Genomic DNA, 25,243 nt, shown 5'->3' with positions numbered 1-25,243 from the left:
TGATGCCTTATCCTAGAAATGTGCGCATAATCCACTGGGAGGCTTTAACTTTAACTTTACTGAGAGGGTGGTAGATAAGTGAAACAGCCTCCCAGCAGAAATGGTAGAGGGTAATACAGTGAATTTACACATGCATTACACCAGGAGAAACGGACGACTAGATGGGGCTGAATGGGTCTGATCTACCAGGAGATTCTCTGTTTTCACATGGGTTCCGGACATTTCAAATCAAATTAAAAACATAAACCTCCAGCTGAATTTACTACGACATCGGACCAGATGACTCCACCATACATGGCATAAAGACACTGATGATCTTGGCAATGGATGACAGTCCAACTGCTTTCACGCCACCCCACGGAGAGCCCCAGTATCGGCTCATTTGTCACCCCCGCTCTGCCCACTGATTTAGTTTCAGAAACGTAGCATACTCAGTAAATCTATATTGTCTTACAATCACCCAGGAAATCTATGATGTGATAGGAATCCCACGGGTTTCTCTCTGGTTTTATCTCTCAAGGCAGCAGGTCCACAAATGATAAGGAGACTGACAGGTTTGTTTTCTTTATTATGTTTTTTGTCTCTTGGGGGTCTCCATCTCTGCCATCTACAGCCCTGGACCTCTCTGATAAACAATATTTACTTCTCTCTTTCTGATCAGCAGCAGTAACTCTTGCCGGCGTCACCCTTGGCATTCCCATTTTGATGCGCCCGTAACAATATAACAATGTGAACATCAACAGGAATGGGTACGCATGACAGCTATTGTATCTGATGTACACAAGCAATATCGAAGCACTTGGCCGGTAACATTTATATACTTATCAAGTGTGTATAAAATCAATGCATTCAAACAATGATTTACAACAAACGTGCACTTCAGTACCAGGGCAGCTTTAAATGTGCTTTTTCACTAATTCTGCTGCATTTAAGGCATCAGTAACTAAATGCAGCTTCAGAAATACATGTTTGTGTGTTTTATGTGATTAAACATTCCGAGCCCCATTAAAGAAGGCGGCATATTAAAATTCTACGTGAGTACTTTAATAGGCATTGTTATGCAGTGGTCTTCCATGGGCTGATGATTCTCTCCACTAATTGGCTGCTAGAGTCAGCCAATCAGTAGCAGCAATTGACCCTCATTGAAATCAATGTTCACCTTAACACATGTCCTGCTTGGCAATAGTTGGGAGTGGGCAAAGGGGCAAATACATATGGGGGGATTCTGCAGAATCTACCAATACAAATGCAAGGGGGACACCATGTAAATTTAAAAGGACCACATTGCTTTCAATGGCCCTTTAACATACTAGGGAATGTAGGTAATCATTAGTTTTGTTTAAGTGGAACATCAGCTTTAAGGTACTCCTGTTCAAATGTTGGTGTGCAACCTATGGAGCCGATTGCTTCTGATGTAGGGACTTCTGAAATCCTAAAAGCTTAACTGATTCTATATGTGACAAGTATGGACACTTTGCCTTTCCCTGATCATCAGCCTCTTACAATCCTTTTGAAAGTCAACGCCAGCGCAGATCAACACTCATTTCACAAGCATTATAATTAGGCGTCTGTCTACACATTTCAACACCTATCTTCATAATCCACACACCGTCATCCGGCCACCATGACGGCTGCCCGGGACTCATATGCTCATTTGCATCTTTATTCCGTTGGCCCATTTCGTTCCGTTGGATGGAGTCCAGAGACTGGATAAAAGATAAGACGGGTTTTTTGTTGACGAGATGCCACTGTGGCTAGTTTTTTTTCTAACATCATATGATTGCTGGTCTTCCAGATACCAGTGATACCCACAGATAAGATTACATTTTTTTCTTTTCTTGTCATATATCTGCATGTAAAAGATAAATAGGGTATGACTCATCACCTTACCAAAAGGTCACAGCCATACTATACATGTGTGACACCCGCGATGTCTTATAATGAGATGATACTTTACTCGCAGAGTCCTGAAATAGGATGCATGACATTTTTCTGTAAAAGTAGAAGTGTGCGTGTCTTCATAAGCCTTCATACTCCAAGTGATCCAGTGGGGTATTCTGGCCTAGGACGACTAGGGCCAGGGCAGCAGGTCCAGGGGTGGCAGCACCTATACTGCATAAAAGGGTGACTGATTACCCCTTTGGGCGATCAGGCTGCCTGTACCCCCATTACTAAATGGTCCGGTTAAAAGTGAGATCCCTTATCTATTCAACTGGCCCATTAACACTATGGAGGGCAGTGTCAAGTGACTCCGTAGTTTCCATCTGTGTTGCGATTCCGTTAGAAGTGACGTGCCGGGATATGATGTCATATTCCAATGCCTAGTAGAAAGGAAAGCAGCGCAGAGAGGGCAGCAGACAGCACTGGCCTGGGTTAGGCCTAGGATAGCGCCAAAGGTAAATACGCCACTTAAGATGTCAGCTTCTTCTTGGGAGACCCTGAGAACTGGAAATGCCTGGGAATGTCTGGTTCCATGACCTATATCTGCCACAATTTTGGGGGTCTTAACGAATAGGCTTCCATGATCCAGATCCATCATTTCCCCCATCAGCTTATCCTACAAGATATCAACCAGAGCAAGTTCATCTGCCAGGTCCTTCTGAAGGATGCTGCCAGCACAAGGGGGGGAACATGAAGAACTTGTAATACACTATACCGGCTGGTCTTCAAGAGAGGGTCTACATGACCTGGATGGGGGAAAGGAGGAAGACACGTGGTAAAGAAATTACTGATATATGTCTATATATCTCTCTCTGTGAGCCAACTGATGAACTATGTGAGAAAAACGCAGATGGGACCTTCAGCTTGAAGCGTTCAAATACTGTTCTTGGGAATCCTGTCTAGTCATTTGCAAGAAATTTATACCGAAAGTAAATAATAAGATTACCTATCCGCCCTGTCGTCTTCAGGTAAATAGGAACAACTGTATAATAAGCAGAAGACGCCTTCCAGTCACCTCAAAGAACATTCTCCACGTTAAACTCTAAGTGAAAAATATGTTCTTAATAAAGTATAACATTTTGTGGCCATTATGTGATACACTCAACTTAAAAATGCTGAAACTGCTGAGAAAGTCATTTCCAATAAAGTTCTCAGATTTCTATACTTGGGTCAAAAGCCCGGGGAGAAAAAAAATGAAAGAAAACACGAACTCATGCACAAATTAATTAAAGATATTTCCACTAATAAATTGGAGCAGTATCCCGAGGCAAGGCCAGCCTTATTGCAGAACGTGGCAGCATTCAAACTTGCGGCTTTCTATTTTATTATTATTATAAACGTAGAGTTCAAAACCGTTTACGATGAAACAGACAGCTTCATGCTATAGAGGGAACTTTGGGTCTGTAGCAAAAATATGCAGAATCGGAAATACCTCAAACGGACCGAAACAAAGAAAAACAAAACAAGAAAAAATCCCATAGGAAAGTTAAACTAGAGTTGTTTCCTCGGAATCCAAATGACATTTAAATACAAATTTTGGAATGAGAATTTTCGGGAGAATTTTCTTTACAGCGTATCTGCCAACAGTCCCAATACTGTATTAGAATTTCTGGTATTAAAGTGGCAAAAAATCTCAAAGAACCCAAGATGTCCCGTTTTGCCAAGTATAAAGATGGTTAGTTTTTACATCATGCCCCAAGACATGTTATGTCCAAATGTATTTTTGGCAGATAGGGGATAAAAACAGTCCTTAAAAATGCCTTTTATACAGGCGAAGAACTGGTCTCCGGCCAAAAGAAGAAAAAGCGTGATTGTGGTTTTTAGAAAGCTCCATCCAAAAAAAAAAAATATCAATTTCAACGCATCGCGAGCTGCAGAATGCAGAAAGAGTCAGTGAAGTTTCTCTGGTTCCTATGTTTTGGCAGTGTTAGGTTGTAAGCACATACCGAAACAGGACAGGGTAATATTAATGTATAGGATTCAGAGCCCCAGGCACTGTATGTTTCATTAATTTCCTCCCCATTAAAGTAAAATGAGGATATCCTGTAGAGAATATCCTGTAGAGCGCAGTGAACCTCTCAGGTCAGAAGAGTTTTTTTGGACTAAGTAAGAGAAAACATGGGGACTCTGCCCAAATAACTCCTCCACTGCCGGAGGAATCACTGCCTACACCCCTCTCAAAATAGGACTTAACCTCAAGACCATCACACTTAAAGGTCTTCACTGAGATACACCTGAGATAAAGTAGCCAGCTGGCGCATCTCACCTGTTGATGAACTAACACCTTCCTGATCCGAGCCAGCTTATTCCATCACATCTTGTGCCCTTTATAATACATTTTCACATGTTTCACGTGTAGCAATCAGGTTTGGGAGGATAGATAATGCATGAAGGGAGTGTTTGTAATTTCCAACCATGGACCCCAAAAGGCTAGACTGGTTATTAGTTAAAAATAAGTCTGTCCCTGATCTTATTCTAGAGTAATGAAGGTGATCTATGGTAAACGTTCTCACCGATGGTCAACGAGTCCACCAAAGGTCTCATATAAGCACAGTTGGGTAAATCATTGGTTTCAGACTAATGTATGGGCAAATTAAGGGAAGATACGGAGACACTCAGTTCTCCTGTAATCCTCCAATGGTTAGTGCCACTTCTGATGGAATTTGTTTTTATCCTCTACATATCTTTAACTGATTTCAGAGTTCTGACCCTTCCAAAGGCATTGTGATGGGTCCGATGGCATCCACAATCCAAAGAAACACATGCCCGTGGAGCGTATAACCTTTGTAGTTCCAGAGTAATGAGTAAGGTTGATCCTTATTCAACCTCTTTACCAAGCCTCCAATTTTAGATACCAGTCGGGATATACATCTCAGCCTTGACGAGGACATCTATACGTATATATATATTTCTGGGAGAAAGGTACCTATAAAGGTAATCTATATAGAAAATCATCAGCTGCCGATCCTAGAACTAAGGTCACCCAATGGGAATGTCAGCCATGTCTTGGAGGTTTAGCTGACCATGAATTAACGTGCACTACTCTAGCAAACACTGGGTTAAATACACAAAAAAAAGCCATCAATCAGAAGAGCTTGCAATCAAAATATTACAATATAATCTAAACAGCTTCTGGGAAAAGGAGGGGGTTAGTCTGATTGGAGATTTCAAAGCTCAGATGGGTAAAGGAATTGTCTTAATTAAAATTCTCCCTTTCATCGTTGTAATTATGTTTTAACAAGAATCTGCTTTCCTCTCTGTCATTACACCAACTTAAAAGGAAAAGGGGGGGGCGGGATTGGACCGTCAAAAACATCATTTTGAATTAAAAGAATTATGATTTTAATTAGGCTTCAACTACTTAGCATAAAGTGAAGTTTAACGCGGTTTTGTATTAAGTGAGTAAGCTGCAAACATGCCGAGGGGGTAAGTGAAGAAGATTTTCAGAGGTTAGTCCAGGTCCTTGACCAGGTTCCATTCAAAGGAGAGGTTTTACAGATAAATCCCAAAGATTCAGTGATGCCTTTCGGTGGACCGTGTTCAAGAACTTATAGGCTCCTTCTTCTCTATTGAGAACTTGAAAGCTTCCACCGATGCCATATTCAAGATTTTTTTTACCCACTCGCCGATATAATAGGAAATAATATATATATTGCTCTATGTGATTGCTAAACAATATGGTTGGAACAATGTAAAGTCCAACAATTTTAATACTTTTGTAAAGTTTTTAATAACTGATCCCCGATAGACTCAAATTGTTGAACTTATAAATTCCTTCTAGTGAAATCATCAGCTTTGGGTATGTTTTATAATGGGAAAAGAAAAAGAGGTTTAATTGCACCTCCCCCAACACATTAATTTGGTTTTGGTAGCAGTATAAACTGCTTTGTGTGCCCACTATGTAGGAGGTGAGAGTAGGTTCTCACCCTATTGAGAGTGTGCCTTGACGTGGCGGGTGAGCTTAATTATGCTTTGGCCAATTCATATAACCAAAACCTCTCATTTATATTATGTTTATATATTTGTTGCCAACTTTATTAGGGTGAGAAGCGCAGACAGTATTTTGTTTTTTGTATGTTTTATAATGTATGATATCACACCTGAGGTATCGCCTGCAACGTCACCAAAACAATCATGTCATTAATTAGGTCTCAGTTTAAAAACCAGAGATCAGAGACATCACATGACAATCTTTTTTATTATTATTATTTTTAACATTAATTTGTAAAACTGTATCTTATGGATGCAAACTTTAATATACATGCAGGTTACTGTGTATATAACACAGATATAGGACAACTCACTCACAGTTTGCCCACCGTTAAAGGCTTTTCGACGAAAACAGCTGATTTGCTGCAAACGCTTCATCGCTTGATAATATATTTTTTTTCATTCTCTATCTCTAAAAAGTACATTAACACCAGACCATGTTCCCATCAAAGTCTCAAGTGTGAGAACATTTGCTGATAAGCCTTATCTAATTTTTTGGTTCATTAACAACTGAAATCTCGTGGTCCGTTCTGTCATGTGATTTGCCAGCAGCTAGAACGGCTAGATGAGGCTTGTCAATCATGTGGCCCCCGGTCCATCTTTATCATTCTCCCGCTTAAACAGCTATGTTGCCAACTCTCAAAGAACCCCGGGATATACTCATTCATTGCTCAAAGCTGGACCCGTGGCTGGACAGCATTGTAACTAGAATACTTTACTGCTTACTCACCAGTTAGGTTGTAAGCTCTTGGGACAAGCATTCTCAAAACTGTTACTTTCAATATCATCCCTCAGAACGGCATAACCTAATGAAACTATGTAAATAAAAATACATTTCTATTTTCTTTTTTAAGGGAGGGAAGTATAACAAGTGATGGAAAAGTGGCACCCACGCACCACAAGGGTTGGGTGGGGGTTTTGTACAACAGATGAGATCTTAGTTTTATTAAATTTTATTTTTTTTTTAAAAAGCCCGATCGTTTAATATTTTTTTAAAATTTGCCATTGGCTGCGAGAAGCTAATTTAAATGTTCGAAGTAACCAAAAAAATATAAATTTGTGGACGTCAGTAATACCCTGAGTCTGAAATTATAAAATGGATATTCTTTTAGGGAATGTGCCTTAATAAGTGTGTCCTGTTGTCTAGATCAATGGATTTTATTTCATAAAAGTGACACTGAGAGGGTGGTAGATAAGTGGAACAGCAGCATTACGTAAACCCGCTCTAATATCATGGCTGCTTGCGCGGTGTGGAGGATGCCAGCCTTTCCCTGGGCACCGACCTAGTGAAAAGTACATGCCATAACGGAATAAATAATGTATTAATAATATAAAAGATGATTGCTTATCCAAAGATCTTTTTTTTTTTAATTCTTTAATATGTTTATGATACAATGTTTCAATTGTAAAAAAAAACAAAAACAAAAAAAAACAATCAAAATAACAAAAAATTGGGATGGGATATTTAGAGATTTTTTTATAGAATAAAAAATACATTACAACAGAACATGGTAGAATCCTTAACCGCTGCCAAGAAGGACTGTTTTAACAGGACAAGCGCAAGACTGCGAGGTTCGGAGCCAAGAATAATACGGTTTCTTTTAAGAGATTTTTTTTTTTTTAAGTCTTTTTATAAACACTGGGCAGGAATCTATCCCGATGGTTATAAATCCTGGATCTTTAAAGGGAGCTGAAAGTAGGAGTAGGCGAGGGTCACTTCTCAGGAGAGGCCAGACACAGCACCGAGGAGAAATAAGGGCTTCATCCAGAAGAAAAAAATCTTTATGAGATCCCGAATTAGATAGTGAAATGAATTTAACCCCTTGTGTTTCTGCAGTCATCCGTGCAGCAATCTAGAGGCCCTGTATTTCTGTAAAACAAGCAATATCTCTTGTTAATTAAGCTCACATGTCCATATCTGCGCATGCACAGACTTCATTAGGCTGTTACTGCTATTTTTCCCTATGAATACATTTCTTGCACACAACAAAAAAATTAAAATATGGAATTTTCTTCTCAATTAATAAAAACCCCAGCTTTCATTTCTCGTTGTGAAATAAAAGTTCCATGTGATCGATTTGCGACTGAAGATAACTGGTCAATTCAAATTCTCCTAAAAGGAAGGTTTTTGGTAATTTTTTACACATTCAATGACTTTTAAAAGTGGTTCCCGAACCAAAATGTTGGAGAACCTGAGGATTAATTCACAAATAGATTAAGCCATTTCATTATTTCTTGTGTCCAATGGAGAGAAACAGAGAATATTTAGTAATGGTCTTTTATAATAAAATATCTTCAAACTCTCAGGAATTGCCCCAAAATTCCTCCCCTCCTAATGTTGTTCCTCTTGAAACCCATACCAAAGAGTTACCTGCACCTGCTGGACTGCTTACAATTTTCACAAAAGAAAATTCATTTTATGACACCCCAAAATATTATTCTGATGGGTTTTACTAATTAAAGCCCCAGTAATGTAAGGCTCGACAGAATCACCGAGAATTATTTAGGACCTGTCTATATTTTTGGTTAACTGTACGGAAAACAGGCCCCTCTCTAGACACAGTGTTCACAAAAAAATATTTAATTGACCACCAAATTGCAGAGAATGTAGAATAATTTAGCTGTTCAGCCAAATGATGGTACCGCACCTTAAATTATCCACTTTGAATACGGTGCTATAGGATTACCCTCAATATATGTGTGTTCGTATACAGTTCATCAATTAATTTCCTTGGTAATGATTTATATTTATATATATTTATTTTTTTATTATTATTTTGTTTTAGTTCTTCTGTCTTCTTGTATTGAAGATTTAAATTCACTGCGTATTAGATTTCGTAAGCATTTTTGATTGGATAGGAGGAGAGGTTTGGCTTTTCTTCTGGATATTATATATATATATGTTTATTTTGGTTTTGTTTCAGCTGTTTTATCGCATAGGTAGCCATCTCCTATGCCTTAGAATCTATAGACACTTGGGTTTCAATGTCGTAACATTGCAAATGAAGTGTAAATGCATAGAGCAAACTGACCCTGCCTCTCCAAAAATTACCCACCCCAAGGTCCCGAGTGCCCACCAGGAACCTCAGGGGTGTATCCAAATAAAAATATACCATTAAGCCATGGATACTTGCCCATCCCAACCAAAGCCTGCCCCATGCTTTGTTGATAATGGAAACCCAAACGGTTACTGATTTTTATCTATTCTTCATTTTTTGTTGAGCTGTACTGATTTCTCCTATTGAGTGGTTTGTCATATTCATTGGAATTACTATTTAATTGCCTTTTTAATAAGTGCTATAATTCTATGATTCCAACATCTTCGTTATAATTCACCCACATTATTACTCAAGGCTTCGTCTGCCAAATATTTTGTAGCTCATTTCTATCGGATTGCTCCAGCTGGTTACCATCTTAGATATCTTATATAAAATGTAGGACGAATAAAACGACATTCGTTAATTTGTGTTCAGAAAACGCCTTTTATTCTCCCGCCACTGAATATGAACTAAGGATGATGGGACAGTGTATGTTACACGTTGGTAGGTTTCATTCCTGACCGAAACCCCCGACCGTTCAGGGCACTAGGAAACCCGCGACCCGGCGTTAATTAAATGCTCAGCAATCCTTTCTGCAGTGCCCAGAAATTGACGGTGCATGAGGAGGCCACGTTGTGTTCTGATAGTTTGCGATCCCTCGTTACCAAACGGCTGAGCTGGTGGATGTGGAATTATTGCAGACAGCTGCAACAAGCCAAGTGTCATAATAGCGACGCTATCTGATTATGGGGGATCTTCAAAGGAACCTGCAGGTCAGAAAACGCATCTTTCGGAGGCTATGATCTTCTGTATGCCATATTTTGTCTCCACAAGATATAACAACACTTGTTTGGGTTGCCTCGATGTTCTGCTGCTGGTTACCTGTGGACAATGCTTCAAGCGGAACTATTACAGCTGGAAAGTTCTAACTTTTTGGAAGGAAAACACTTTCAGAAATGTTTCACATTGCATTATGGTGACATGGAAATTCTAGCCTTACTGCATGGGCTATGGGCTATGCCTTAAAAAGGGCTAAAAAGGGCTAAACATGGTGAGTTCCTCCCCAAAAACGAGCGTGGCTAAATTGATAAAAAATACTAAAAAAGGAGGTACAGCAGTATGGAAACGATGTTTTATTTGAGAAAGAAATCAATGCTCCCTTGGTAAACGCTTTGACATGACTTATCATTTATACTTTCAGTAAAGGAATTGAATCCAGATCCAAAATGTTATGTAGTTTTTAAAAAACTGAGTTTGCCCAAATAAAAATGATTTGTTGTGATGTCACCAAATAGGAAGAGAAATAGGAGCAGTCCAAACATTTTCTTCACAGTTTCGCATTTGAGGTTTAATGTAAAATGTTCATTGATGCTCACATGAAAAGAAATACATATTTTAAGGCATTTAAATCACTTTTCTTCATTTTTATCTTCTAGTTAAAAGTCTGATTTGTCTTAATTATTCGTTTAGGCACTAATTGGCAGTTAATAGGGACTATAGATCATGTACAAATCTGCATATTATTACAGAGCTGAAATGATATGGCCATACCTGGGTGTATCACAGTTATCCAAACCCATAGATCTCTCCATAAGTGCTCCATAAGGGAACTGGGGGTTAGGGTGATAAAACTGGACGTCAATGGGATGGAGAATGGGAAAAACCATTCAGGCGGTGGGGGGAGCCAAATACGCTACCCCCTTCCACAATGAAGGTACACTGCTATGGATGGTAACCAAAGCCTCCATCGCAAATCAGAAGGGTTATCAGATACGCACGTGACTTCTTTTTCAGTACGATGGGGAAAGCAAATTATTCTTGGAATTACAAGATATTTCCGAATGGGAAGTCAAACCTTCAGAAAAATAGCATTACAATTAGAAATGAAGGTAAAGGAAAAAAAACATATATTTTGAACATGGGTTAAATATATATATTTCACCGGGGTTGCCGTTTCACAGATCTGAAGTGTGTCCTCATTTGAATTTATTGGCCTTTAACCTATTACAGTGCATTTCTATACCATAGCAAACTTCACGATAAATGTGCCGGTCCCTGGGCCATCAAGCTACAAATATATTCCAGTATAAGAACCCGTTTATACATTAAGACTGAGTCATTTTCTTCTGTGGGTCGAAGACGTATCTTCTGAAAGTCAGGTTGATTAGAACAGGTTGGGCGTCTTGTTTGATCTCCTCCTCCTTAGGAGTCTCCGAGTCCCCTTTGCTTGCTTTGGACTTCTTCTTCGAAGGGACGGTGAGGATCTGCTTTGTGTCGGGTTTCAGACCATCTACAAGACAGAACGATTGAAAACGGTTAGCGTTTAGGCACCGAGAAAGCGAGTCAAACATTGGAAGGACCCAAAAAATGTAGTTGGCTAGAAATGTCCCGGGAGGTGACTTAATATATGGATACAGATAGAGGATACGGTTCTCCTAATATATGCCTTACCGGAAATAGGCAGCTACGCGTGGCAAGATTAACCATGTTCATCACTGCTGTTTCTCAATATGTTGGCGCTTCTTAAATTATTACTTTTTTATTGATTTATATAGCGCCATTCTATTCTGCGGCGCTGTACAACAGGTAACAACAAAAATATGGTGTAAAAAAGGTATAAACCTTTTACTTGCATATGATGTGAGGTGTATCGATCACTATGATAAAAAAGCTTCCTTTCCTCTCTTTTTTTAAAAGGAAGGAATCATAATTCTTTAGGCTTATAGATCTCCAAGAGACATTCTCAAACTATATTATCAACCGGAAGGCATTTAGACTCCACTAAGGTAAGAAATAAACTATTTTAGTGTTAAGAAGATCAGCGCTTGCTTTTCTTCTGCTAAAACCACCTTCTATCCCCGATGTTGATTGTCACCATGTAAACACATCGGCCCCCTGGATTCATTTTACATCTCCCTTTTCACCATCAATAATCCCCGTCTACCTTGTTACGCAGTCACTTCTTGACTGTATTGTGGAGATATGATAAGGTGCACTGCTTGGATAGGATTGCACTGATACCCCAGAAGCTGGGGGCACCTGGGTCACCACGTGGCTCGGATAGTGCTTCTTTTCTGATAAGGTAAGACTGAACCTAAGGAGCGCACACAGTGCCACCGTCAGCTGAACGCTCCGAAACGGGGCTGCCAGACAGGGGACCGGCTTCTTCTGAAAACCGTGGTGTCACATAACCTTATCTCGAGCACGTATCAGACTCGCTGCCCTCATAGCGAGACTCTGATAGGTATTCCCATTCCAGGACATGACAAAAGATGCCGATGCTCACGATTTAGTGGAGACAGGAGGTCTACGAACCCAGGTGATTTGCTCAATTACAGAGACACGGACGGGGTATCCGAAGCTGCACGCAAAAGGCCGAGACATCCTCCTTCCATGACGGTGGAGTTTGATTCTCAGACTACAATTAACCCCTCAGCACCAGATAATCAGCATCACATAACGCCACCGAACCTTTGCACTTTTTCCTTTTGATGAAACTGTAGCCAATTGAGGAGATACAGCCAAAAAAGAGGAAAAATAAGGACGGACAGGAAATTCATGCGCAATATCATTATTATCAATAAAAAATGGGAAATGTAAATTGCGACAATTACAATTTTTTTTTATTTTTTTTTTAAATCCAAATACTTTTTCTTACAAACTAAAAAAGTCTTACAAAATCCCCAAGCTAATAAGGTTTAGGATACATTTATAATTAAGAACACCGACTAAGAAACTGCGGGCTTTACTAGCCATTAAACCATTATCATTTTAAATATCACAATAATTATAATAATATTTTTTTTGATATTATATTCTATATGAAATAATTTCAATAGACGTCAGTAGCTGTTTAGTGGATAGTTTTTAACGCAGCTCACAAAAGTAAGACTATGGAGATTACGGCTCTCAAAAACATAAATTTGTTACTAAATAGGTTTGGGGGAAAACCTAGTGAAACGAGTAGTTTGATTCGAGGCTACCCAAGTGACTGGCATTGTACACAATGGTGGTGGGCACCTGGTGCCAGGACGTCTGCGCGCTCGCCTGACGGAATTACACCAAGATCTTAAAAGCCAGCGTCCCCGAGTCAGACAGAGCTCCAATCTGGCTTCCATCTCCCCCCGTGGAATTCTCCCGTTACACAATACATGCTTTGCGTTCCTTGAGTGCGAGGAAATGAATGGAAATATATCTGTCACTGAAGAAGACATTGGCTACTCAATAGCTGGGGCCGCGGGGTATTTTTAGATGAAGTTGTGTTTAACTAAACATTACGGTTTAATCTCCGATGAACAAGGACTGCGTGTGCTTGGATACACGGCGAAAAATCTGCTTCCATTAATTAAGCTCCGGCTGTGCCGCTCGCTTAGAGAAAACATTAAGAGCTTTTTGTTTTGTTTTCGGTTTCTGCCGGGCAATTACATTACATTGTTAACGGGTTCACGAAAAATAGGACGTAAGAGAAACATAATAATCTGCGTGTGCGTGGGTTCCAAAAAATAGATTATTGGTTTGATTTTTTGTTCCTAAAACAGCGGAGAGTCTGCCTCTGGTGTTACTGATTCCTTTTACCCAACTACCCCCAACGGCCTCTGCTGGGAGGCGTTTCCATGCATCTGTCATTCCGAAAAAGATATTCACGTACTACTTTTTAATTACAATGTTAACAGATGTCATGTAATGTAAGTAGATTTACCATGGACTCATTATCTGGGTGGGGTTACTGGTGAAAGGCCCTGCCTATTCCCTGCCCACTTTAAAGCTTCTCTCCACCTATTCCAGACCTAAACTCCACCCACTGCTAAATCTACCCTCCGTGAATCTCTACCTGCCCCAGAAAGCGTTTTCCCTGATATTCACCAAGCAATAAGGGCATCATTAAATGTATAGATACAATATATATCTCGGATTAAAGGGGCGCTGAGTAAAATAATAACGGATCTCCAAATAAAATGATAAACGTATTATGTTGTCGTAACATACTGATCGATCTCCGGTGGACCAAAGCGGACCCCAAGCAGCAGCCCAACCGCCTTATGGATGGCCCTAAATTAAGAGGCTGCTGTGGTTGGAATAGGGCCACAGGTAGGTTTTTGGAATGAGGGGCTGCCTGGACAGAGCTACGCGGAGATGAGAGGTATTTAGACACAAAGCACGATTGCTCTTCGCTCCGAGCGGCTCAGAGACACAGGTCTTCAGACTTGGCTCTCGCTGCTAGCAATCAGAGAAGAATGCGAGAAAACAAAACGCTTTTCCCAAGCAGTTTGTTGGTGCCGTAATTAATAGAGTCATCAAACGGTCGTACAAATTGCTTCCAATTGCCGGCATCACTTTCATGTCGGATGCCAGACGAGGAAACACCAACTCTTGTTCACCATTTCTCTGCTAACCTTTTATCTCATGCACTGGGAACCAAGTGCAGCTAAAGGGGGATTCGGATAATTTGCACAGTAATGGGGTCCCAGTGGGCGCACATTACACACTATTTAAAGTTATGGGTTTTTTCTTCTTCTTCAGTTCATATAAAGCAAAGAGAAAAGCTTAAAGAAATTGTCCCTTCCTGAGTTCCCACAGATCCGTCATCTCCGACCCGAGATGATATACGGAAACCCTCTGCGGTTCTTAATTCCTTTTTCTTTCCTATTTCAATCATTACCTAGAACGCTTTTGGAAAATATCTAGATGATCTGAGAAAGGTAATATCTTTAATTGCTGTAATCTGTGGATATAAAGATAAAGCTACGTCCCTTTAATTGCTGACAGGATCTTGGGAGAATGAATAAAGAGATATGGCGTGCCGTGGAGTATAGCACGTACAGAGCTGTGCAGGTCACAACCAGGATTTAAAATGGAATCTCAGAGGATTCAGGAAGTCAGTGTAAAAAAACTTTAAAGGAGAACCTGGAGTCTCCCTGTAAAATGCCCAAATCGTCTATATTGAAATAAAATCAATCTTAATCAATTAATTCATTGTTATACCCAGAGGGGGAGAAATGGAGCAAAGGACCCCTGTGTCGCAAGTATGACAATGAATCAGTAAAGCTCTGGATTCAACAGGAATTTCGCATGGCGGTTTGGTCTTTTCATTGTGGCTCTCGTTCTCCCGTTCAGCGAAATATACCTTTGAACTTTCCAGTGTTTCCTCCGGGGAGTGGCTTTGTGAGATGGCGGGGCTAGTATGCATGGGTGGGGCCAGCCCCAGATAGTCTTAAGTGGGTGGATGTGGTAGGAGAAGTAGGTTGGGAAAAGGTGTGTCCAAACACCACACCCCTGCAAAGAGGTGACCCAGGTGACCGGGGAAGCAGCTCTTCACCCTGGAGACTCTGGGTAACACCTGAGAGTTCCCAAATATGATCGCGAACCTCCTTCAATGGCCCTGAGGATGTCTGTTATCGCTTGTGATGGAAATTACTATTAGTAACATCTGTGAATTAAGATGATTTCTTAGCAGCGTGAACATTAGCATAAAGGATAAGTGCTAGAAAACAATGTACCAGGGAGAGCTGGAGGTGGGATATTGGAAAGTTACTTCAAAGTTGGTTTCAATAATAAATGCAGACGTTATAAATGAACTGATTCTTTACGATTATCAGATAATCAGGTATTCAGAACCAACACACCTGTATTAAAGCTGAGGTTCCAGCTATGATAAGAAAACCAATTGGGATATCATGAGATTAGAATGGGAAAGTATCAGCTTCAGACCGTGTGACCCGGAGAATCTGCCCAGGAGACCCTAAGCCTAAGAGAAGAAACTTTAGTGTTTCTGACATTGTCCAAGGTGGTGCTGAAAGTAGCGTCTGCTTGTGGACGGCTCCCCGCTCTGCGATGCTCTTCACATGAAGTGCCGCAGTTGCTCTTTCATGATAATGCTACATTTTCCCGCGTAAAGCTGCTACTTCACACTGACCCTCCATTTACTCATTGTTCGGCATACACCATGCTGGCGCATAAAGCACATCTCAATCTACGAGAGCGCAACGCGGGACCGAAGAAATGGAGAGGCCTTTCATTTAAACTTTCACGCGGCGGAGCATATTGCGCATAAACAAATATGCAGTTTGCTTTCAAATGATAAGGAGATTACGTTTTTCATTTCTCGAAATAAGGTTTGCTCTCCGTTGTCATCACAACAAAGCAAATTAAGTCGAAGAAAAGAAAAAAAAAATACAGGCGTCTCCTTATTTGTGCCGACGTTCTTCACAGCGCAGCTTGTAAAGATACTTAATATTCTCAAACAAGCCTTTGATTGTCTTTTGATGGAACTAGCTTGTTTTTACAGTAACACAAAAGAGGAAAAATGCTGCATGTTCCGATGTCTTAATGTTGCTTAATACCTTGTTCAACCTCGGCTAAGCTTCTTATACAACAGGGGGAGGAATTTAGGAAAAAGAAGGGAAGGGCGGGGGCTGCAAGAGGAAAATTATTTGCCAACCAGAAAAAAGTTTTGTGCCAACTGTATAGAATATATATGTATATTATTTTATAATATATTTTATAAAAAACATAAATTGTATTATATTATAAAATAATAATAATACTAACAAATTCAATTATTTATTCATTTTTATCACTTAAGGTGAGAGATCTGAACTGGAGCAAATCTCCAATAAAACATCTTCTACATCGTATATATATTATTTATATATATGTTTATATATAATATATATATATATGTAATATATAAAATATATATAATATATATAAATGTTTAAAGTGGAGCTGTCATTTTTTCCCAAATCTGACATTTTATAGTTCGATACACTACATAAATCTATGTAATGGCATTTACAGATTATGCGGCCTCTTTATGCGACATCCGACCCCCACTGGAATAAGCAGAGTGTTGCCAAAATAATGCCGCAATTTGGTAAATAACAATAAAGCTTTAAAAGGACTTAAAGTAAAGTATGAAGTATGTATTGCTTATTTACTAAATAATTGATTTCTAATAATAATAATAATAATGAATGGGCACAATGGTTGGCTTTCCACGACCGCTTTAAGTATACAGTACATAGACAGCATTGTGTAACTAACAGAAGACATCATGGGAAGTGTGTCTGTATTTTTTATTAATATTAATGGATGCAATAGATACTCGCTGGTAAGAGTCCTGTGTCTTTGTTGCAAAGCTGAGCAAAAACATTCTGATTTCATTAGGAACCCGGAGAAGATTTTGGTGGCCATAAAATAAATGTATACATTTTACTTTAAGCTACCCCGCAGAACTGCCATTTGATACTGAAATACAGTGGAAAAAACTGTTTAAATAAGGTGTCGTGGGAATTGGAAATGTTTTTTCTTCTATGTGTCCCTATTTAGGGGGGCAGCCCCTTTTTCAACCCAAAACCCCTCTGTTGCTCCCCCCCCCTAATATCCCTCTTTTCTAGGAGCTCGGAATATTTGCTGGGTATGAGGGTATCTACAGCCCAAAAAACCCCACGATATTGTGTGTAGAAACAGCCAGAAATTGGTGAAGTACATTCAACAATATCTCAGTAAAGCCCAGGCGATGTCCCTAAATGCACCCCCCCAGCGGAAAATTAATTCTTTACCCATTTGAAACGTTAAGGGAGGGGTGCAATCCCGGCAGGGAAGAAAATGAAAACCCTTCTCTTGATGAATTCATATTCCGGCATTTATGACCACGTTATATTCAGTGGACTACGACCATTTTAGTAAATACTAAAAAGAATCAAATCCTTTCTTAAACCCGAGGAGTGTAGAGGAATGCACTTCCTTACACGCCGGCAGCGAAGGTGTTAAATGATCGCCGGCAGCATTGTGCTGACAGAATACATCGGCAGCTAGCGCTGGTTCTGTTCCAGGCTGCCTGGTGAGCGCGGGTCTCGTTCCTGTGTTTTCCTTCCCTGAACATTATCCCCCCCGTGCGTGGAAACCAATGTAAATACGTTCCATGGAAGCACTTTGTCTCTTGGCGCCCCATGTTACTTCCTACACTCCGGTGCCTAGAAAAACTACAAATACATTTCCTTAAAACAGGGAGGAGTGCCTTTTACACCAATGACTTCCAGGCCGAGAGGACATCCACTGAAATATTATTTCCCTGTGTTTCTCTTTGCCTCCAAGTCTTATTCTACATCTCTGTGATGTCTGCTTCCGAAGGAGGCCTTAAGAAAACCAGTAAGATGTCCTCTGGGATCCAGTCCTGCTCATGTTGCTACTGGTACAGGATACTAGACCCCACTCTCGGGCGCAGAGGTCCTTGCTATGCATCTGCCACTTTTCCCCCCCTCGCATATTTTAGTAATTTTAAACGGAAGCCCCGCAGACAAACCGGAATCTGGCCTGTTAACCAAGTAACTTCGTACAGAGAGGAACAGAACGTGTTCTCCGACTAGGTCGGACTAGGTGTCTTCTCCTTTCCCCCTGGGTCAAATAAAAACAGTAGCCAAAAAAAAAATCAACAAAGCAAGTCACATTTCTAATATACAGGGTATAGATTTGAATCCGAATACACAGGTGGGAAATAAAGAAGAGCGCTTCGAGGGCAGCCAACTCTTTATATAAGTGTCCAAAAATTCCGGATATGTTGGCTGAACATGACAAGGGTTTAGAGATTGTAGAATTATTTACCAAGAATGACCTAAAAGAATAGTTATGACCAGCTGACAAGCCTCCAAGCTCTTTGAATGTCCTCCATACTATGTGAAGTACCCTTATGTTCTTCTAAACGGTGTCTGCACCGTGGGCTATGTCCTGAGCTTCCTGATTTTGAAATGCGGACAAGGTTTCTCCAGATGAAAACCAAGGTGAAGGACATATCCCACAGACAAGGGCGACCGTTATTAAGTTTCTAATGTCATATAGAAGGAGCCTATGTGTTCAGACCTGTACAGTCAGAGAGCCTGAATGTCCACATCTAATGGTCTTCAGCCTCAACCTGCCATCCTAGAAATTTAAATTCAGACTGGTCTGTGGGCGCCTCTGACCAAAAGAGACCTTTCCATGGAATGTTTGCTACAAAATCAACCGTACGAGAAGCCCACAAGGAGTTCCATCCAACATACCAAGAACTAAACAAAAATATCTGGGATATTTGGCTCGCTGCCTTCCCCTGGAACTATGCTACTGTCCCAAAAATTCTGCTACCCCTGCTTGTGGCCTTCAAGGGAAGCCAATAGTCATCATTCATTGATTTATAAATACAAAGTATCTGAATGCAGAGAGGGGATCCTAAGCAAACGGTCAGGTACTCTATTGTATTTTGGTCTGACTCTAGGACTAGTGGTTTTAGTTACCACATCCCAAAATGATCGAATTGCACTTATAATCACTTTGTTGTGCTCATGGACTGAATGGGAGGGGAGGCGGAGGGAGCTTCTTAGGAAGTCAGGAAATTAGATTAGCGTGGTATAATGTAACCAGTCGAAAATACATATAAACAAGTTAAAAAATAAATTAAGCTCTTTAGCGAAACCACAAGGCGGACTTATGTTTGGAACACAAATAGAGAGACTGTCAGAAGAAAAAACAACAACAAAAAAAAAAAAGATGAGGATGGCGTTTATTAAAATACTCAGAAGATAAACTGATCAACGGAACGGTTACAAAAGCACCTTGATAATATGCCGGCTCTGCGCATGTTGAATATTACCAGGCAGCAGTAAATGTCTGTTATGTTAAACTGAATTTTTTTTAAAAATTACAAAAATGTTTCAAAAGGGCCCTTCGTATATTCTGTCTTGTCTAAATGTCATTAATGCCTATAATTCACAGCAACTGAAGCTGTGTAAATAAATTAGATAGAATAATAAATCCGTTACCCCAGCATTAGTACTGAGCCCTGCCATGCTCTCTATGAAAAAAGGAAATTCCGATGGGAGGTTCTTCTAAACGCAAAAACAAACCTTACGTGGCGCAAAGTTAGGAAAAGCCTAATTTACCGGGTTTTCAGAGTAATATAATATACAACGCCTTCGTAATTACTTGGGATTTTATTTATCCTAAAAAAGTTATATGTTAAGTTTTTAAACCTCTTTAAATCTTTGACATTTTTACATTTAGCTTTTTATGGTTTTTAACCATTGAATTGCTTTCTTTGATTGCGTCCGCCAATTTTCAGGATTATGTATTCTGTCTTTTTTTATTTTTTTTCTCTCATTTTAATATTCATACGTTTTCAAGGCTCTTTTTACAAAATGTTTGTTTTCTTGCGTTTTGGCCATTTAGCTTCTTTTTAAAGGTCTATCCTGGTAATTGATGCAGAAGAGAATACTGGTCTGGAGTACAGTTTCTTAGATTAAGCAGATCTTTTTAGCGTATGGTTGAATCATGGCAGGGATTGATGGTTACGGTATAGGCCATCATATTATAGCACCCTCCAATGACTAGAGATAGGGTGACCTGAGACACTGTGGGGTACAGAGCTCCACGATCCTCCGAAGCTGTACCGTCTCTGACTTGCTGTGGTTAGATCACTGGCAAAATTCTTGCTATACCACATAACCCTATTCTAAAAAAAAATGAATTGCCAAATAGTCCCCAGTGACTTCTTGGTGGCCTCCATATTGAACGGGTCTGGTTTGCCTTCATCCACAACCAGTCATGAATCACATTTATTGAATTCCTAGCCCATCTGTAGATGTGTCTAGCTGGCATCCCTCATGGCGACTCCTAAAATGGCCCAAAAATCCATAGAAAAGGCTCTGTGCCGAGAAATGGGGGTACCAAAGTTGAGTTTATTTGTGAGTTCCTCTACAATCGTATGGTAACAGAATAAAGGTCAGCAAAGATTTTCTTTTTTCCTGCGGAACCCTCATTATTCTAAAGCTCAAATCAGAGGATTCTGGGTCCAGTGAGCCTTAATGAAGAGGTTAATTTAAATTAAACGTGTGACGGTATTAACAAAAGAAAAAAATTACAGTACAAGCATTCCATTCGGAACCTTTTATTAAGTTCCACTTTAAATACTACCTAAATTTGTACATACACTTTAACTGTATTTAATCTTCAATTAAAATACTTAGAGCAGAAAACTCAGATAACAGGCTACATAAAAAGGCTTATTGACCAAGTACAGTCTTTTACCTTTTTGCTTTTTATTTCTGCATATTAAAAAATGCCATCTTTATGCTTTGCAAGAAAGAAAAAAAAAAAAACCTCCCTCGGAAAATAATGGAGGTGAACAAAAGAATCGGAAGGCAGCAATTTAATGAGAAGAGCTGGCTGCGTCCTGATTGCTGTATCAGTTCGCAGTTCGGAAAATACACAAAAAGTGACCTAAGGGTCCCAGCCCTTCATATTAATGGAGTAGGGAGTAAGACACCGAGATACGTGACGCCTATGGACAGAGTTGTGAGACAGGAACCTCTGGATTAAAAATTAGATGCATAGAAATCCATACTTTTGGATATGATGAATGTAGCCAGAGCTCACCTATATACTCCTGGCTGACCAAAGTTTCGATGTCTTTCTCCAGTTAATGGAACTTTTTTGTGGATTTCCTCCATTTTCCAATGACCCTTGCTTTCGGAAAATAATATTGGAATGTAAAAAAAAAATGGGGGGGGGAATTAAAACGCAGAACGAACCTTCTAGATAGGAACTCTGTGGGTCATCAAGAGTTGAAGACTTGAATTAAAAAAACAAAACTGTTTGGGACTAAAAATAAAAGAGATCCTATACAGACTGCGTGGACAAAGGCAGACCCAACGGAGTATAAAAAACGGAAGGAGGAAGTTTTACTTAACAAAAAAGTTTTTACATTTGTGATTAAGAATGTGAACCAAGTTTGTGCCCCGGGGAGAGGCGCCTACAAAGAAAGTACAGATGGCCCGTCGAGAAGGAGATGACTTGGCCACGGGAAGAAAAGGCCCTGCATAGATGACAAGTAACGTTTATTGATCACAGAACATATTTTGTACCCACGGAGTAAATCAAGTATGGGCCAGGGATCCGGCTGGCCGTCCCAGATCTCTAAATCTAGATCTGGTTGATCTGCACCCACCAGATAAATGGGAATACATTGGCTTTAATACATTATAAAGCATTTTTAGGGCGTTTTTTAAAATAATGTCGGCATGAGATTAAAAGTGTGACGTTACCGGTCAATGCCCTAAATACCATTGTGCACCAAAATACCGTTACTGGTTTCAACTTAAAAATTTAAATATTAAAAATAGAAGCATTTTAATTAAAAATAATATATACATCGTATATATATAAAAAAAAAAAGACTTTTTTTCTTTACGTTAAATGCATCAAGTGAAAGGTACGTTGAGATCTTAATTAGAAAGTAAAGGGTTAAAGTCTGCTAATATATTCCCAATGCAGGGGCAGCTCGGGCTCTTTGGAAGGGGCTTATAGGAGAGGGTTCACAGAAATCAAATTAAGCGCTGTCCCTTTTAGCACAGAAGGCCAATTATTTGCTTGTCAGATGTAAGAAGTCCACTTTCTACCCTCGAGCCAAGACTCCCTTGTTCCTTCACTTCCTCTGGTGAGTCTACGGCGTGAACTCATGTCTACAAATCCACTTATTCCCATCAAAAAGTGGCAATGACGACTACGGCCTCCGCAGCACTCCTTCGGCCGGGGCAGACATCAGCTTCTTGCCACATTTAGACTTGGCTGTCAGAAAAGGGCAGTTTTTAGATAAAGAAAGGTCAAGCGCCAAATGCCTGCTAATTAGTGTCTCAGACCTCAACAATTTTCCCACTACCTCTAAGGAGCGCCGAAAACTCCCATTCCCACACGATGCTCCCGCGTGCTTATTTTTGATGTCCAGAAAAAGCAAATACGCGGAACGAAGAAATGCTATAGAAACGGATGAAAACGTGGAAGTTGGGAGAACTGCTTGTTTTCTCTCGGAAAAGCCATAACAGATCGGGGATGCCCTTCGGCTGCCCTTGTATAAGCAAACGTATAGCTCGCAAGAATTGACCCTCGGCTCGGTGTTTGGGAAGCAGAAACGCGCAGAGGTGAAATGTAGTATCAAGAAAAGGTTAAAGAGAGGGATTTACTTATATCGTGGAAAATGATTTTACAACTGCGTTTGATTTAAAGCTCCGGGGAAATCGGGGAAAATAGAACTAAACAGACAACTTATTGTATATTGTGCTAGGGCATCCCTTTAACTCTACGGCGTACTGTAGGCACACATTCATGAAAACTGCCGGATAAGAAAAGGCTAATTTATTTAAGGGTTTTATTCGGCTTCTGTTCGTAATAAAATAATAAGTAATATTGCGACTGTTTTGATTGACATACCTGGGTATATTTATAATATAAATTTAAAAAGTGTGGAGGACCGTGGAGGCCAAGACAACCTTTTGGCCAACACATTTCACAGGGAGATATTATATTATATTTATATATATATATATATATATAAATCTTACACCAAATGTACCAATTCTACAAATGCAAATACAGATACATTATTTCCTTGCATATGGCAAACTTAATAATAATAATACCAAAAACAAATAAAATTTGATGGCGCTATATAAAACAATAAATAATAAAATACAAGCTATAGGCAGTTTAATAAATTTAGCTAAGTGAAAGGTTTAGTAACCGACAATACTCCTTGGGAGGAAAGAAAATTAGAAAAAAATAGACACAAAAGAATCGGTGCTAGATAGTTTTAATCTTTTCTCTTTTTTTAAAGTGCTTTTAAATATGTATATCTTATAAATTACGCAATTTAAAGAATAATAATAATAAACGTTAAACTACACTACTGTTCAAAATTTTGGGGTCACTTAGACATTTTTGTTTTAGAAAGAAGAACAAATTTTCCCCTATAAAATAAAATGGATCTGAAATCCAGCGCAGACGGGGTTAATGATGTAAATGACTATTGTAGCTGGAAACCGCTGATTTTAATAGAATCTCTTCATGGGTGTACAGAGGCCCTTTATCACTCCCATCACTCGTGTTCCAATGGCCCTTTATCACTCCCATCACTCCTGTGTTCCAATGGCCCTTTATCACTCCCATCACTCCTGTGTTCCAAGGGCCCTTTATCACTCCCATTACTTCTGTGTTCCAATGGCCCTTTATCACTCCCATCACTCCTGTGTTCCATCGGCCCTTTATCACTCTCAACACTCCTGTGTTCCAAGGGCCCTTTATCACTCCCATCACTCCTGTGTTCCAATGGCCCTTTATCACTCCCATCACTCCTGTGTTCCATCGGCCCTTTATCACTCTCAACACTCCTGTGTTCCAAGGGCCCTTTATCACTCCCATCACTCCTGTGTTCCAATGGCCGTTTATCACTCCCATCACTCCTGTGTTCCGATGGCGCGTTGTGTTCGCTGATCCAAGTTTAAGTTTAAAAGGCTAATTGAAGGTTAGAAAACCCTTTTTGTAATTATGTTACAGCCAGAAATATCTTTGTTTTCCATGAAAACAGCTCAGTGACCCCAAACTTTTGAACGGTAGTGTATATATTTTATTTATTGTTGGGTATTTATATGTAACAAATCTCTAGATTCTGCGGTTGATATGAAGTTAGAAAACTAAAGCTGATGGGTTTTTTTCTCCCAGTTTTTCTGTAATTTCTGGTTTGTTAGCATCTGGATTTGACATTAGAAACCTGTACCAGATGAAAAACATTCAGTATAGGAAACGAGTACCACTGAAAAGGACATGATTACGGTTTGGTGGCCCTCAAACACCTATTCTTTCAAATTTCCCATTTACTTAAAAAAGTATGGGGCCGGAGCTGCTTGTACTTGTGGCATCGGGTGTCTGGTCTATAAATATGTCCCTTCTGTGTTTGAAAGGCGACATAGACAAAAAATTAACTAACCGCAAATAAACCTCAGCAGAACTGTCACTTTAGTCTTTCCTCTAAAGGTTTAACCACACAAAAACAATACAAATGTTTCACATTTTTTTGGTCTCAACGGCAACAACCAATCAGTGACTGTCATTGTCTCATGTGGCAATTATGCGTTCCCTACAAAAAAAAAAATAGAGGAAAAATTCTACATGATGAGTTACTTCTAATTTTCAAGATCAAGAGAACGTTTACATATATTGCTCATAACGAGTGAGCAGGTTGCCATCGGGCGGTTGCGTTTTTAGTGGAGAGATGGTCCATCTGGCCCCATCTCCTTGCAGAAGTTGCGCCACCATGGAGAGATGACGTCCTGGCAGAGCCTTCCGAATACGGATTTATCAAGATGGAAAATAAAATATGGAATTCTTCTTATCCCTATTCAGTGAATACTTGCCCAGCTTTCTCTTCTCGTTTTTGATTTGTCACGTGTAGCGAGATGATGCCCCCATTTTTG

General features: G+C 39.7%; 1 protein-coding gene across 1 annotated transcript in view; it reads right to left on the bottom strand.

Moving 5' to 3' along the window:
* Positions 1-11,074: 11,074 nt before the first annotated feature.
* LOC149276769 (selenocysteine-specific elongation factor-like) overlaps positions 11,075-25,243 on the bottom strand; it is a 68,338-nt gene continuing 54,169 nt past the window's right edge. The window contains exon 7 of the mRNA XM_089503301.1: positions 11,075-11,259. Within this exon, the coding sequence (XP_089359427.1) occupies positions 11,075-11,259 (185 nt within the window). The remainder of the gene's footprint in view (positions 11,260-25,243) is intronic.

The sequence above is a fragment of the Sceloporus occidentalis genome, unplaced genomic scaffold (assembly GCF_023333645.1).
Source record: "Sceloporus occidentalis isolate IW3139 unplaced genomic scaffold, rSceOcc1.0.p SCAF_225, whole genome shotgun sequence".
Lineage (NCBI taxonomy): Eukaryota > Metazoa > Chordata > Lepidosauria > Squamata > Phrynosomatidae > Sceloporus > Sceloporus occidentalis.
Note: the sequence above shows the minus strand (reverse complement) of the source record. Positions and strands in the feature narration are given on the sequence as shown.